At 31.6% G+C, this 11917-nt stretch overlaps 1 protein-coding gene across 1 annotated transcript; it reads right to left on the bottom strand.

Moving 5' to 3' along the window:
- Positions 1-3112: 3112 nt before the first annotated feature.
- LOC130936796 (mitochondrial Rho GTPase 2) lies at positions 3113-9236 on the bottom strand. The gene is made up of 14 exons (XM_057866945.1): positions 8974-9236; positions 8468-8600; positions 8210-8359; positions 7524-7700; positions 7170-7421; positions 6382-6450; positions 6179-6234; positions 5627-5708; positions 5339-5550; positions 5141-5210; positions 4845-4957; positions 3976-4126; positions 3679-3865; positions 3113-3557 (listed from the first exon to the last, which is right to left on the bottom strand). Exons 1-14 carry the CDS (start codon positions 9180-9182, stop codon positions 3484-3486), a joined length of 1935 nt encoding a protein of 644 aa, XP_057722928.1. The 5' UTR covers positions 9183-9236; the 3' UTR covers positions 3113-3483.
- Between the last annotated feature and the right edge of the window lie 2681 nt (positions 9237-11917).

The raw sequence follows: 11917 nt of genomic DNA, 5'->3' as shown, positions 1-11917 counted from the left end.
ATGGAGTTTGTTATGTCACTGATTACATAAAATTTTGAATTTGATAAATAGATTTTGTGGTTTAGGTGAACATGACTTTGAATTGAGTTTGTTGAAACAATGTATGTTGATGAGTAATGATATTGTTTAATTAACGGGGAGTGAATCCTCTCCAGTGAAAAAAAATTGGATGGTGTCCAGTGTTTAATCTCACCTTTCATTGCTTTTTCTCTCCTATTTATTTTTTGTCCCACTTATAGAATTAAAGGTGAGTGATAAACCATTATTTTATGATTTATTTTGTATTGAATTGAGTGAATTTTATCCATTATTCTCACACTTATGCATATAATTCGCATGTTTTACATTTTTTCTTCCTAATTTTGTGCTATGATTGAAAACATGTTTCTTTGGCTTTAAATTTGCTAATTTTAATTCTCTCTTATTACCATTCGATGCCGTAATAAGTGATTTCAGGGTTTGTAAGGCAGAAATGGCTTAGACGATGAAAAGGAAGCATGTAAAAGTGGAAGGAATACAAGAAATTAAGGATTTGAGAAGCTGGAGCCGATGCGCACGTGTGGACGACGCGCACGCGTGACTAGGATTTCGTTCAGCGACACGTACGCGTCAGCGACGCGTACGCATGACAAGCGTCACGTGCTGCAATTTACAGAAAATGCTGGGACCAATTTCTGGGCTACTTTGGACCAGTTACAGGCCTGAAAATACTGATTAGAGGTTGCATAGTGGAGCTGGAAGGGGGAATTATTCAACTTCATATACACAATTTTAGGTTTAGATGTAGGTTTCTAGAAAGAGAAGCTCTCTCCTCTCTCTAGGTTTTAGGGTTTTTAGTCTTGTTCCTTCCCAATTTTAGATTTCTACCTTATTTTAATTTAGGTTTCTTCTACTTTTATTTGTTCTAGCACTTTAGTTATTTACTTCTCTCATTGCTTTCTTTATTTTGCTAATTTAGTTTATGAGTTCATATGTTACTCTCAATTTTCATTAATGCAATTTATGTTCTACGTTTCTTATTGTTCAATTGCTTTGTTATTGTTATTTCTTTGCTTTGGTTAGTGTTAGATTTTTTTATGTCTTGTTAGTTTTCCATATTTTTATGTTATGCCTTCCAAGTGTTTGATAAAATATTTGGTTGAATTTTAAATTAGATTTTTATGTTCTTAACTTGGATTGATCAATTAGAGACTCTTGAATTATCAAAAATCTTTTGTTGATTGGTGATTGAAAATTGCTAGTTGACTTAGGCTTCACTAAATCTAGTCTTTGATCAGGACTTGTGAACTTAAGTTGATTTTGCTCACTTGACTTTCCTTCATTGTTAGAGGTTAACTAAGTGAAAGTAGAAGGCAATTACTATCACAATTGATGATGATAATGAGGATAGAAATTTCAATTCTCAATCCTTGTTAGGACTTTTTTTAGTTGTTATTTTATTTCCTTGTTATTTACATTACTTGTCTCTTATCACAAAACCCAAAAATATACTTTATCATAACCAATAGTAAACACTTCCCTACAATTCTTTGAGAGATGACCCGAGGTTTAATACTTCGGTTAATTTTATTGGGTTTACTTAAGTGACAAACAATTTAAATATTGATTGAGGCTTAATTGTCGGTTTAGAATTATACTTGCAACGTAATATTTTTGTGAAAATTTTTACCAACATTTTTCTTCCGTCAGTGGGAGAGCACACTTTATTCTCTCAAGTGTTAAAAAAAATGGAGAAGATCCATTTTCGTGTATGTGAAAATTGATGGTTGGTTGTATACAAAGAAAAACAAAATGAGGTAATAGAGGAACTAATTTTGGGATCAGAGACAAAAGGAGACAGAGAGGAGACAAGAGTGTAAGAGATAGAGGCCGGCGAGAAAGGGCCACAAAGAGGGAGAGGAAAGGGAAAGTGGAGGCTCTGTTTTTTTTTTCTTTTTTACAAATACAAAACGACGCATTTCAGTGTTTTGATGGACGGAAAATGCCTTCGGGACTAGTATGAGTCTCAGAGTCCAAGTTCGAGGATGAAATTGGATAACTATTAACTTCAAGAATCACTTTGAGACTTGAGTGCAATTTCAGAAACCACTTTAAAGCTTAACTCTTAATTGGGTGACTAATTTAGTATACACAACATTTTTTATTAACAATTTTCTATACATTTTGTAAGAGTCTTATTTATGTTTCTCTTCTTTCTTTCTCATGTGTTTAGGGATAATAAAAAACTAGTCAATGATATACAAATACAAGCCAAAAGAAATATGGACATTCAAAAATTAAAAAATAATATGAAAAATAAATAAAAATGCCTTGAAAGGAAGACTTAAAAACACATATTTATCTCAGCAGATGGCTCTTGAAGGCAGCAGGAGCCATGAGATCTTGTAGTTTAACTCTTGCTGACTTATTAGATCTCAAAATGCTGTCTTTTCACATCACCCGCTTTGTCCAGTTCTCATTGTTCGCAAAATTTCTTCCCATTGATCATTTGGAAATAATAATATATTTGTGCTGCTTTGGTTGCTAGCTCCAATGGAATCCCATATGGAAATATATTGTGTTTCTTGAAAAACTTGTGTAGAAAAAGTAGTGCCTTGACTTTTGATTTAGTGGTGATTTCTTATTTCCATTCAAAAGCTTCTATGCCAATTGATGATTATATATTTGATGTATTTTTTCAAAATCAGAAGTTTTAATAATAGTGCAGCTAATTTTCTCATATTTTACTAGCATGGTCAACTTTTTTAACATGCCATCAAAATACAGGATGATTGCAAAAAATGGTAAATCTTTCAAAAATTACACAAAAAAATCACCGGTGTCCATTCATAATCTGTGCGAGATGGCAAATTCTAAAGGTTTCAAAGACAGGGGAGCACATAATTCATGAGAAAGAATGAGTACTAACATTTAAGTCTTTTACTTCTATAACATGCAAACCCTAACTACTTCTGACTTGTAAGATTAATTTGCTTTGAAAAGAAATACTTGTTGATAATTATAGAGAGTTCATTCCATAAAAACCTTGTCTAATGAAGTACATTTGTATTCATACAAGAATTTTTATATAGGAATCAAATGGTTAAAAAAATATCACATTATAGAGTACTAATTTCCATCAAACTTTAATGCACCCTTTCTAATTTTTAAAGAACACTCATACTTTGAATTCACCAAGCTACCTTGTATGTTTTACAAAATCATACTACCCCGTACAGGCGAAAATACATACGAAAGGAAGCAAATGTAATTTACATAAACAAATGACAGATAAATGTAACTTAAATCAAATTTTAAGAACATAAATGTAACGTAATTTACCCTTAAAATATCCACTAGCAATAAAAAATAATGAAACTATTTATTACTATACACACAAATACTCTAACTTAAGGTAGTTCATCATGGTTAGTATACACAATACTGAGGAGGTAATTTTAACATTTAAATCGGCACCAGAAGCAGCATAAATTTACTTGACGACTAACCAGAAGATTTCTTTTTCACTGCATATGCACGCAATGCCGCCACACCAACAACAGCCATAGCAGTTCCAACTGTAAATTCAGGAGAGAGAGAGCTATTTAGAAATCAACACTTTGACAACTTGAAAATAGATAGTGGATTTCAAGGTTAGGGTCAAGTTGTGGGGAGTGGTCGCTAGAAGTAGAAACAAACCTGATGCAAAAATGAGTGTGTTTTGAAGAAGCCGATGATATTGCTTTCTTTTCCTCCCAATCTCTGTTTCTGGAATGCTTAAATGAGGGTGTTCTGCAACACTAACAATCCTATGGAACACATTGCTTGAATCACCTAATTTCATACTCAAGTGAATAGGTGCCTCTATTCCTAATTCCTGAGTCGCCTGTGATCATCCTTACTCAGGTTAGATATGGAACTATGCATAAATTATATATATTCATTTATTCAATGATATGGTACCACTGAACTGGTCACTTAAAAATATAATAATACCTTAACTGAATCTTGTACTGCCCTTGGATATGGGGTTAAATCATCCTTGGCAGCAATGAGGAGGCATGGAACTCTATAGCCAGTGAGTTCTCCTTGTCTTGCAACCTGCTCAAGCATATCTCTGGATTTCTTCCATGAATGCTCATTTGAGCTGGAAAGCATAAAGGAAAGAGCAAAACGTATGAAATAGGAACCAAATGCCAAAAGGAAATGAAAATATGCAACTAACAGTGATAGATTAGTTCAGCTAAGGAAAACTATTCCACATTCTATGACCAATGCAAGTCTGTTAGCCATGACCCATGGTTCGGCACCTCTGCCTTGGCAAGCTCTAGATAAGATCGGAATCAAATCAGACAACAACACTTGATAATGGCCAAATGAGCTAAAGTAATAGGGGTTTATGCCCTGAATAACGGAACTCTTGACCTAGGTAAGCACTCAATCCAACAAAGGGTATAAGAATAGGCTTATATCAAAGAATATAATGATGCAGAGTTCTTTGTGCATCCTTGAATGTAGCATTATATTGTTGATTTTGGCCTTGGCATGAATCATTAGTGTGCTTCCTGGCTGTACATGTCTATGAACACATGATAGTTGGGAAACAATAGTACACAAGATACCATGACAAAGCTAAAGTTAGCAACATGTGAGTGTACAACGTGCAAGGTAGGCATTTATGGGATATTAAGTAGTTCCAATCTTATGTCAGTTTATTTTATATTATACATAAAAATATGAACATCACTTCATACACCTTTGCATACTACTCATTGAAGAGCGGGTCAGAGGAAATCACTAGTGCAAAACACTACTTCCACAGCTTAAATATAGCAATGCATAACAACAAAAGATTTGTACCATACCTGTCATACACAAAGATAGCCACATCACATGCTGCCAAATAATCCTGATTTAACAAAACTTTTGGCACTTCCCCTTCCGGAATCTCCCGCAGCACAAGAACTTTCTTGGTTCCCTATATAGAGGTAAACACCATGATAATGAGTATGGACAGTGGAGAATGCATATCAGTCCTAGTTGACTTCCTCGATAAATTTATTAACTCCCATATTTACAAGTGAGGTATAGAGCTTGAGTGGAGATGATCAGTTTTCACAATCATTTATGTATCAATCTTGTTCTCCAACATGACACTCACCCGTATTAATTCAATGGTATTTGCTGCAAACTGTTCAGCTGTTGTCGGAGTATAATTATTTGAAAATGGCCTGTGAAAATGGAGGAGTTAATTGTTACTTTGAAAAATAACTAACATGAAGAGTTTGAGTCGATAAAATCTCATTGATAGATCTAAAAATGGTGGACAATGATTTAGGTAATTGGATTAGGAGCATACCTTCCCAAAAATGAATCCAAGAGAGCAGATTTCCCAGAATTTTTAGAACCAAAAACATAGCATTGGAATACATTCCTTTCTGTTGCTTGCTTCTTGCGATCGACTGATCTTCTGCGAGTAACACGTAGTGCTGCAGCTGGATTGCCACTATATCCAATGTAAATCAAATTAGCCACACTACATGGTGGATCGAGCAATGTCATGAGGGCCCACTGCAGAATAAATTTAAGAGATATATCAAAAAATGCCTCATTTCAAAAAATGAAAGACAGCATAACTTACACAAACCTGGGACAAAAATCCGTTGAGTGTTATGTAACCCATGTCATTTTTCTCAGCAGCATCCTTATATGGAGCATCATTCCAAGGACTGCAATTCAAAATCAAATACCAAACCTAAGACATACTACATCAAGAAGAAGAGAACTAAGAGAACATGAAAGAGTGTTTAAAGATATATATCACAATTGCAAAAGAAGTAAACAAAGTGAAAGATTTGCAAATGACATATCACTTTTGGCTAATAGATAAATAATAAGCAACATAAAATAAATAATCAAAAGAAAAATTGAAAAAATACTTTAAAGTTTAAATGCCTGACTTTTGCCAAACATATAAATTTGTCAAAATAAAGAGACAAATTCTCCATCTAAAAATATAAAAACAAAAATTATCCGAAAAATGTAGCATGTTTACATAGAGCATGACATCACTAGACAAAAAGATAAAGCATGATACACAATAAGTATGATGCAAATTCAGAGGGACAGAAGAAAAGACAATATCTTTCTCTTTTTCCATATATAGGCAATTTAGGGAGAGGGGAGGTTGAAAGCTCACCTTGATGGAGCAGTACAAAATAGCTTATCAACTTCAGCAGGCCGTAAGGCTCGATCCTAGAGGGTATCGAGGTTCCACGAAGCAAATCAAGAAAAAACAGTATATTAGATATGGATTATCGCCTAAAAAGAGATCATGCAGACAGGATGTTAAAGCATATATCTGTAATCATGGAATTGATAATTAAAAACATTGGTACATACTTTATCTGTGTCCAATAATCGGAAGATACCATTCAGAAATTCTACAGCTTCATTTGTTAGCTCCACACTCTGTCAATGAAAATACTTTAAAGTAAACGCTTTGTATCATTCGTAAGTTAAATAGAAAGCACCAAATAACTTTTCAACTACGTTTAATAATTTGATGACAAAAATCAATGAAAATTGTACTAATTGGTAAAAGTGCATACATCTATCATGCTTCATTGAAAGTATATAACCTTTATATAAAAAAGTATTCCTTGAAAGACATTGTTTGACAAAGCAAATGTACATTGAAAAATGCAATAACACATAAATATTTGTATCCTCCCTTCAGATGAATGATGAACAGCAAAGAATAGAAGCTGAATATACCACCTATGACGATAAAATAATTGCAATCCATTTGTCATATTTCAACAAAAGGAAAGATCTGGGGAAATAACCATGCTTAACATAAGAGTTATTCTACACATAAAATATATACTTGAATTATGCAAATCACCAAATATAGAAGCCCAAGCAGCTGACTGTGATATTTACAAAACCTCAGATACTCTTTATTTTAGGCAATCAGCAACCATGAGACAACCTAAGGTAAATAGCTAACATTACAACTTCAAAGTATCTGTAGTTAGCAGTTTAGTGTTATTAATTTATCAATCACATATCTTTCTGTTATTGCTAATCCTAATAATAAATAAATGCTTCTCCCACTAAACCTCTTGCATTTAAACCAAACAGAAAGACAGTGGTGGAAATAACAGAATGAAAATATAAAGTATGACCTGATCAGAAGCATTCTTAGACGGAACTGGAAGGGAATCATTCCTGAGTTTTAAATCATTATCATATCCATAGTTTCTTAGAACAGCCCATAATGTCTCTGGGCGCCCTTTCCTAAGGAACATACTATGGACATAAAGAAATCCTGGAAAAGTAAGACCATTTGAGTTGACTCCTTCAGGTACGTTCTGTTGTACAACAGTTTTGACCCCATTTATTTCAGATGGCTGCAATGGGGCATCAAAACATCTAACCTGTTGATACATTTGCAATTTGTGAATAACCAGGCTATACACTAAGGAACTAAATATTCAAAGTATACGAAAAGAAAAGGACGATCCAAGTTTATAGAAAACCTGGAACTCATTTAGTTCTGTGTCACTGAGGGCATCATCCATGTCACGATCACAAAGAACAAATATTCTTCTCAATGCCCTAACACATCGATCTGTTAAAGCTTGACTTTCTTGATCAAATAATGGATCTATTGGATGTAGTACCGCTTTTTGGGCAAAATAAAAAACTTCAGGGACCTAAAGAGTAGAGTTAATATTAGATAGTTGATACTTAGTTTACAAATTCAAGGACATGGGAAATCCCAATCAAAATATCATCAAGATGTTATATATATAGCAAATAATTGGTGGCTTGCAGAGACGCACGGATTTCTTCTTCTTTTTTTTCTTTGATTTAAAAAAAAAAAACGAAAAGTAAAAAGAAAAAAAAATGAGATACATGGATTTATACCCTTTCACTGGACTTAATTTTAAGGGGAAAATGGGAATCCAGTTAACTGTTTTTTTTTTTTTCTTTGTACTTCTTATCTTTGATCATTTAGTATCATCTTCACATTCAACAAGCCATATTGATACTACTGCTCTGAATAGAGCTGAGGTAGGATCCACTGATGTTTTCAAACAAGCCCAATAATATACTGCTATATTTTCATCATGTTTTCAAAGACATTATTTATGAGCTATATACAAGGCCAAATAATAACCATAGCATGACCTACCAACAACAGTGTGGCAATACAATATACCTGGTATAGTGTAACTGCTGAGCATTCAATGCAGGTTACAATTTCCTTGAACTGTTGTAGGAGCTGATTCATGAGGCGCTCTAAGCTCACTTGCTGGCTTTCATCATGCAGATCTAGCTTGCAACCAACCACAACTACAGGCACCTTCACCTGAATCATGAACCAAAAATACAAACAGTAAAAACACTAATCGTTTAGCATCCACACATTACATTCCCTCAAGCAAAACAAACCACTCAAATACAGAAAACCATCCACCTCCAGCCTCTCCAGTTCCGGCAACCAGTAAGAACTCAACCGCGAAAAGGTCGAAGGCTCATTGCAAGCATACGTTAAAACCACCACATCAGCCTGCTTCAATTCTTCATTGCGCTTCCCCTGTTTCTCTAAGCTGCACAAAAAACAACACCACCGATCTCCATTCATTTATTCATTCATTCAATGCCGTATGACTCTGATTTAAAGAGTAAACACACCACAGCAATCAGCATCAAGTATGATAACAACAATAACAACACAATCGTACAACAATTATTCAGCACATGTAAACAGAGTTCAGCTAAGAGAATGCAACTACGCATATATGGTAGTAGAATTTGTATTGAATCATAACTGATTCAGCTAAACATAAGTCTAAAATCATTGATTCACAATTTTTTTTAGCATAAAAGGAATCTACTATTCCTTACGATTATTGAATTTTGAAATTACCATAACTTGCATCTAAAGTTGCGAGTGATGAGAGAAAGAGAGAGAGAGAATACCTTGAAGACGTGTCGACGACGGTGATGGGGACGTTGTCGGGGTAGAAATCGGCCGGCAAGACAGTGAGAGGGAGCACCGGCGGCACGGTCTCCGAGAAGGACTCGGAGGCTACGGCGGCGATGAGGCTGGATTTTCCGGTTCCTCGGTCGCCGGCGACGACGACTCGGACTCCATTGGTGCGGCCGCCGGAGCTTGAGTGATTCAACATTTGATGATGCGAAGTTGCGGAAGAAAAAAATGGGGGAAACAGTGAAAATCAATAATTAAGGATTCAAAAGGCGTTCATAATCATAAATAAACTATCATTTCGTTATTTGTTTATCTTTTTCTGGAAAAAAAAAATCATGTTGCCCTATTTTCATATACATTTTTTTATATTGTTATATAAAAATAAAGATAATAGGTATAAAATTCATAAAACAGTATTATTTGTTATTTAATTATAAATAACTTATCATTTCAATAAAATAAAATAAAGATAAAAATTCGTTTTTGCAATATGAAAGATCTATATGATTCCAACTTAGAGGATCTCCCGTTTTATTTTATTTGTTTTATTAGCAATTTTCTATAGTAAAAATAACATTCATAATATATAAAGATAAAATATTAGTACATATAATAAAAAGATATATATGAAAATAAAAAATGGTCACATATTGGTATTTATTATTATAAATAATATAATAATACTTTATTCAAATTATATTTAAATTTATAATAAAAGATACGAAAAAATTATAATAATAGAATAGTAGTTATAAGAAAAACTTTTAATTATTTTACAATGAAAATTTTTTATTATTTTAATAGTTTATCATTGATATTTATGAAGCAATTATGTAAAAATAAGCCTACTATAAAAAGTAGTAAACTTATGTTGTTAAGACTTAAGATGTTATGATTTTAAAAATGACTATAATTTTTATTTTTTATAAGCAAAATTTTTTATATGACATAAAAAATTCAAATAATAAAATGTCAGTGTTTCTATTATAAAATTATAATGGTTAAAATGATTATACTATCTATATACTAAAATTAATCACTAAAATTAACTATAGACATAAAATATATATTAAAATATAAATATTTTAAAAATAAATTAAAATTATATATTTATACACAAATATATTAATATTAGTGACTGATTTTAATATAAAAATAATTTTTTTTTAGTTAAAAACACTTTTATATTTTTATTTTGAAGTTTTATAAAGAGATTTATTATTGTATTTCGGGCATTTTCTTTTCCATCCAACCAAAATCTGTTATGTATAACATAAGTTGATAGTTTAAAAAATGAATTTAAGAATAAGCATACGGCTAATATCATGTAAATTAAACGTACAATGTGAAGGTCTAATAAGCAAAGGGGCACAAATAATCTGTGCGTACTTTTTCGGTTTGTTTTTTTTTTAAGTATTAGCTACATGAGTCATTAAATATAAGAGCCTTAAATAAATATGTTAAAAACATCTTTTTTTTAAGATATTTTTTAAAATTTAAAATTTAACACTTATAATTAATTAAACTATATTATTTTTATTAAAATTAAATTTGATAAATCAGTTTAACCAAAAATTAATAAATTAAATTTTGAACTGGTATTTTTATAAAAAATAATTATAATATTTTTATTATAAAAAATAACTAAAATACTCCTATTATATATATATATATATATATATATATATATATATATTAATTTTAAAAATTTTAAATCCTAATTCTATGACTGACAAAAAAAATTATTAAAATTTAAAATTTTTAAAATTAATATATATAATAAAAATATTTTAGTCATTTTTCATAATAAAGGTATGGTAGTCATTGTTTACAAAAATAATATTAATTTAGACCGATTCAAAATTTGATTTACCATTTTTTGGTCAAATTAATTTATCTAACCTAATTTTGACAAAAATAATACGATTTAATCGATTATATGTGTTAAATTTTAATTATTAAAAAATATCTTTAAAAAAAACGTTTTAGACGTCTTTATTATTAGAGTGGCTCCCATTAAATATATGTGATTATTATAATTTTAAATTGGTAGTGTCCATGAATTTTATAAATCTTGACAAAAATATCTATCAAATAAGAAGATTAACGTTGTATCTATAGAAGATAAGTTGCTTTTTTTTTCTTTTCAAAATTCACAAAAAATACACTTTCAGATCTAAAAGAACCATAATCAAAATCAGAAGTTTAACATGCTGAATCTACAACAACCATTCTCACTGTCGATCACCACTCTCTCACTGTCGTATCCTCCTGCTCCACGTTCGTTCGTCATTAGCGGCGGCCTCCTAATCGATCTTCCTCGTCATTGTCGCCTCCAACAGAGTCGTTACCGCTTCCAACAGCCTTTTCATCTCTCATCATTGCTGCGTCTCACAGCCTCCTCGTCGTCATCACATCAATCTTTCTTTCTGTCGTGGCCACTTTGCATTTGTTGCCACGTTTCTGTACTAAGTCTATTTCTCTTATTAATATTGTGGGATTTAGGATTTGTTTAATTTTTTGGCAATTTAAATTTTGAATATGACTTGATTTTGTAAATTGATTGGCAATTTAACTCCTTTTTGTTGTTGTTATTGGTGGTGGTGGTATAGGTGGTGGAAAGAACCTTTTAGATTTTAAGTGCGTGCTTTGCGTACTTTTGAATTGAAATTTTTTATTTTTAAAGGAATGGTATTGGTATTAAATTTTGGGGAAGAAAAGAGGTTGTGGAATTAGAATTGAAGATGAAGAATGAGTTAATTTAAAAATTTTGTTCAAAAATTAACAAAAAAATTAAAAATTATATATTTTTATTGTATTAAACTTATCTTTCATAAATATAATTTTAATTTTCTTATTTGACGGATACTTTAGTTTTGTTAATATTATTATAATTTGAGTGACACCAATTGACTATAAAGAAAACATTCTTAA

Source organism: Arachis stenosperma, chromosome 6 (assembly GCF_014773155.1).
Source record: "Arachis stenosperma cultivar V10309 chromosome 6, arast.V10309.gnm1.PFL2, whole genome shotgun sequence".
Lineage (NCBI taxonomy): Eukaryota > Viridiplantae > Streptophyta > Magnoliopsida > Fabales > Fabaceae > Arachis > Arachis stenosperma.
Note: the sequence above shows the minus strand (reverse complement) of the source record. Positions and strands in the feature narration are given on the sequence as shown.

Coding starts and splice junctions, on each gene's coding strand:
- LOC130936796 (XM_057866945.1), bottom strand. CDS start 9,182: ATGTTGAATCACTCAAGCTCCGGCGGCCGCACCAATGGAGTCCGAGTC. Junction 6,451..7,169: donor CTAAGAATGCTTCTGATCAG/GTCATACTTTAT, acceptor TTTCATTGACAG/AGTGTGGAGCTAACAAATGA. Junction 5,551..5,626: donor TCAACGGATTTTTGTCCCAG/GTTTGTGTAAGT, acceptor TTTATTCTGCAG/TGGGCCCTCATGACATTGCT.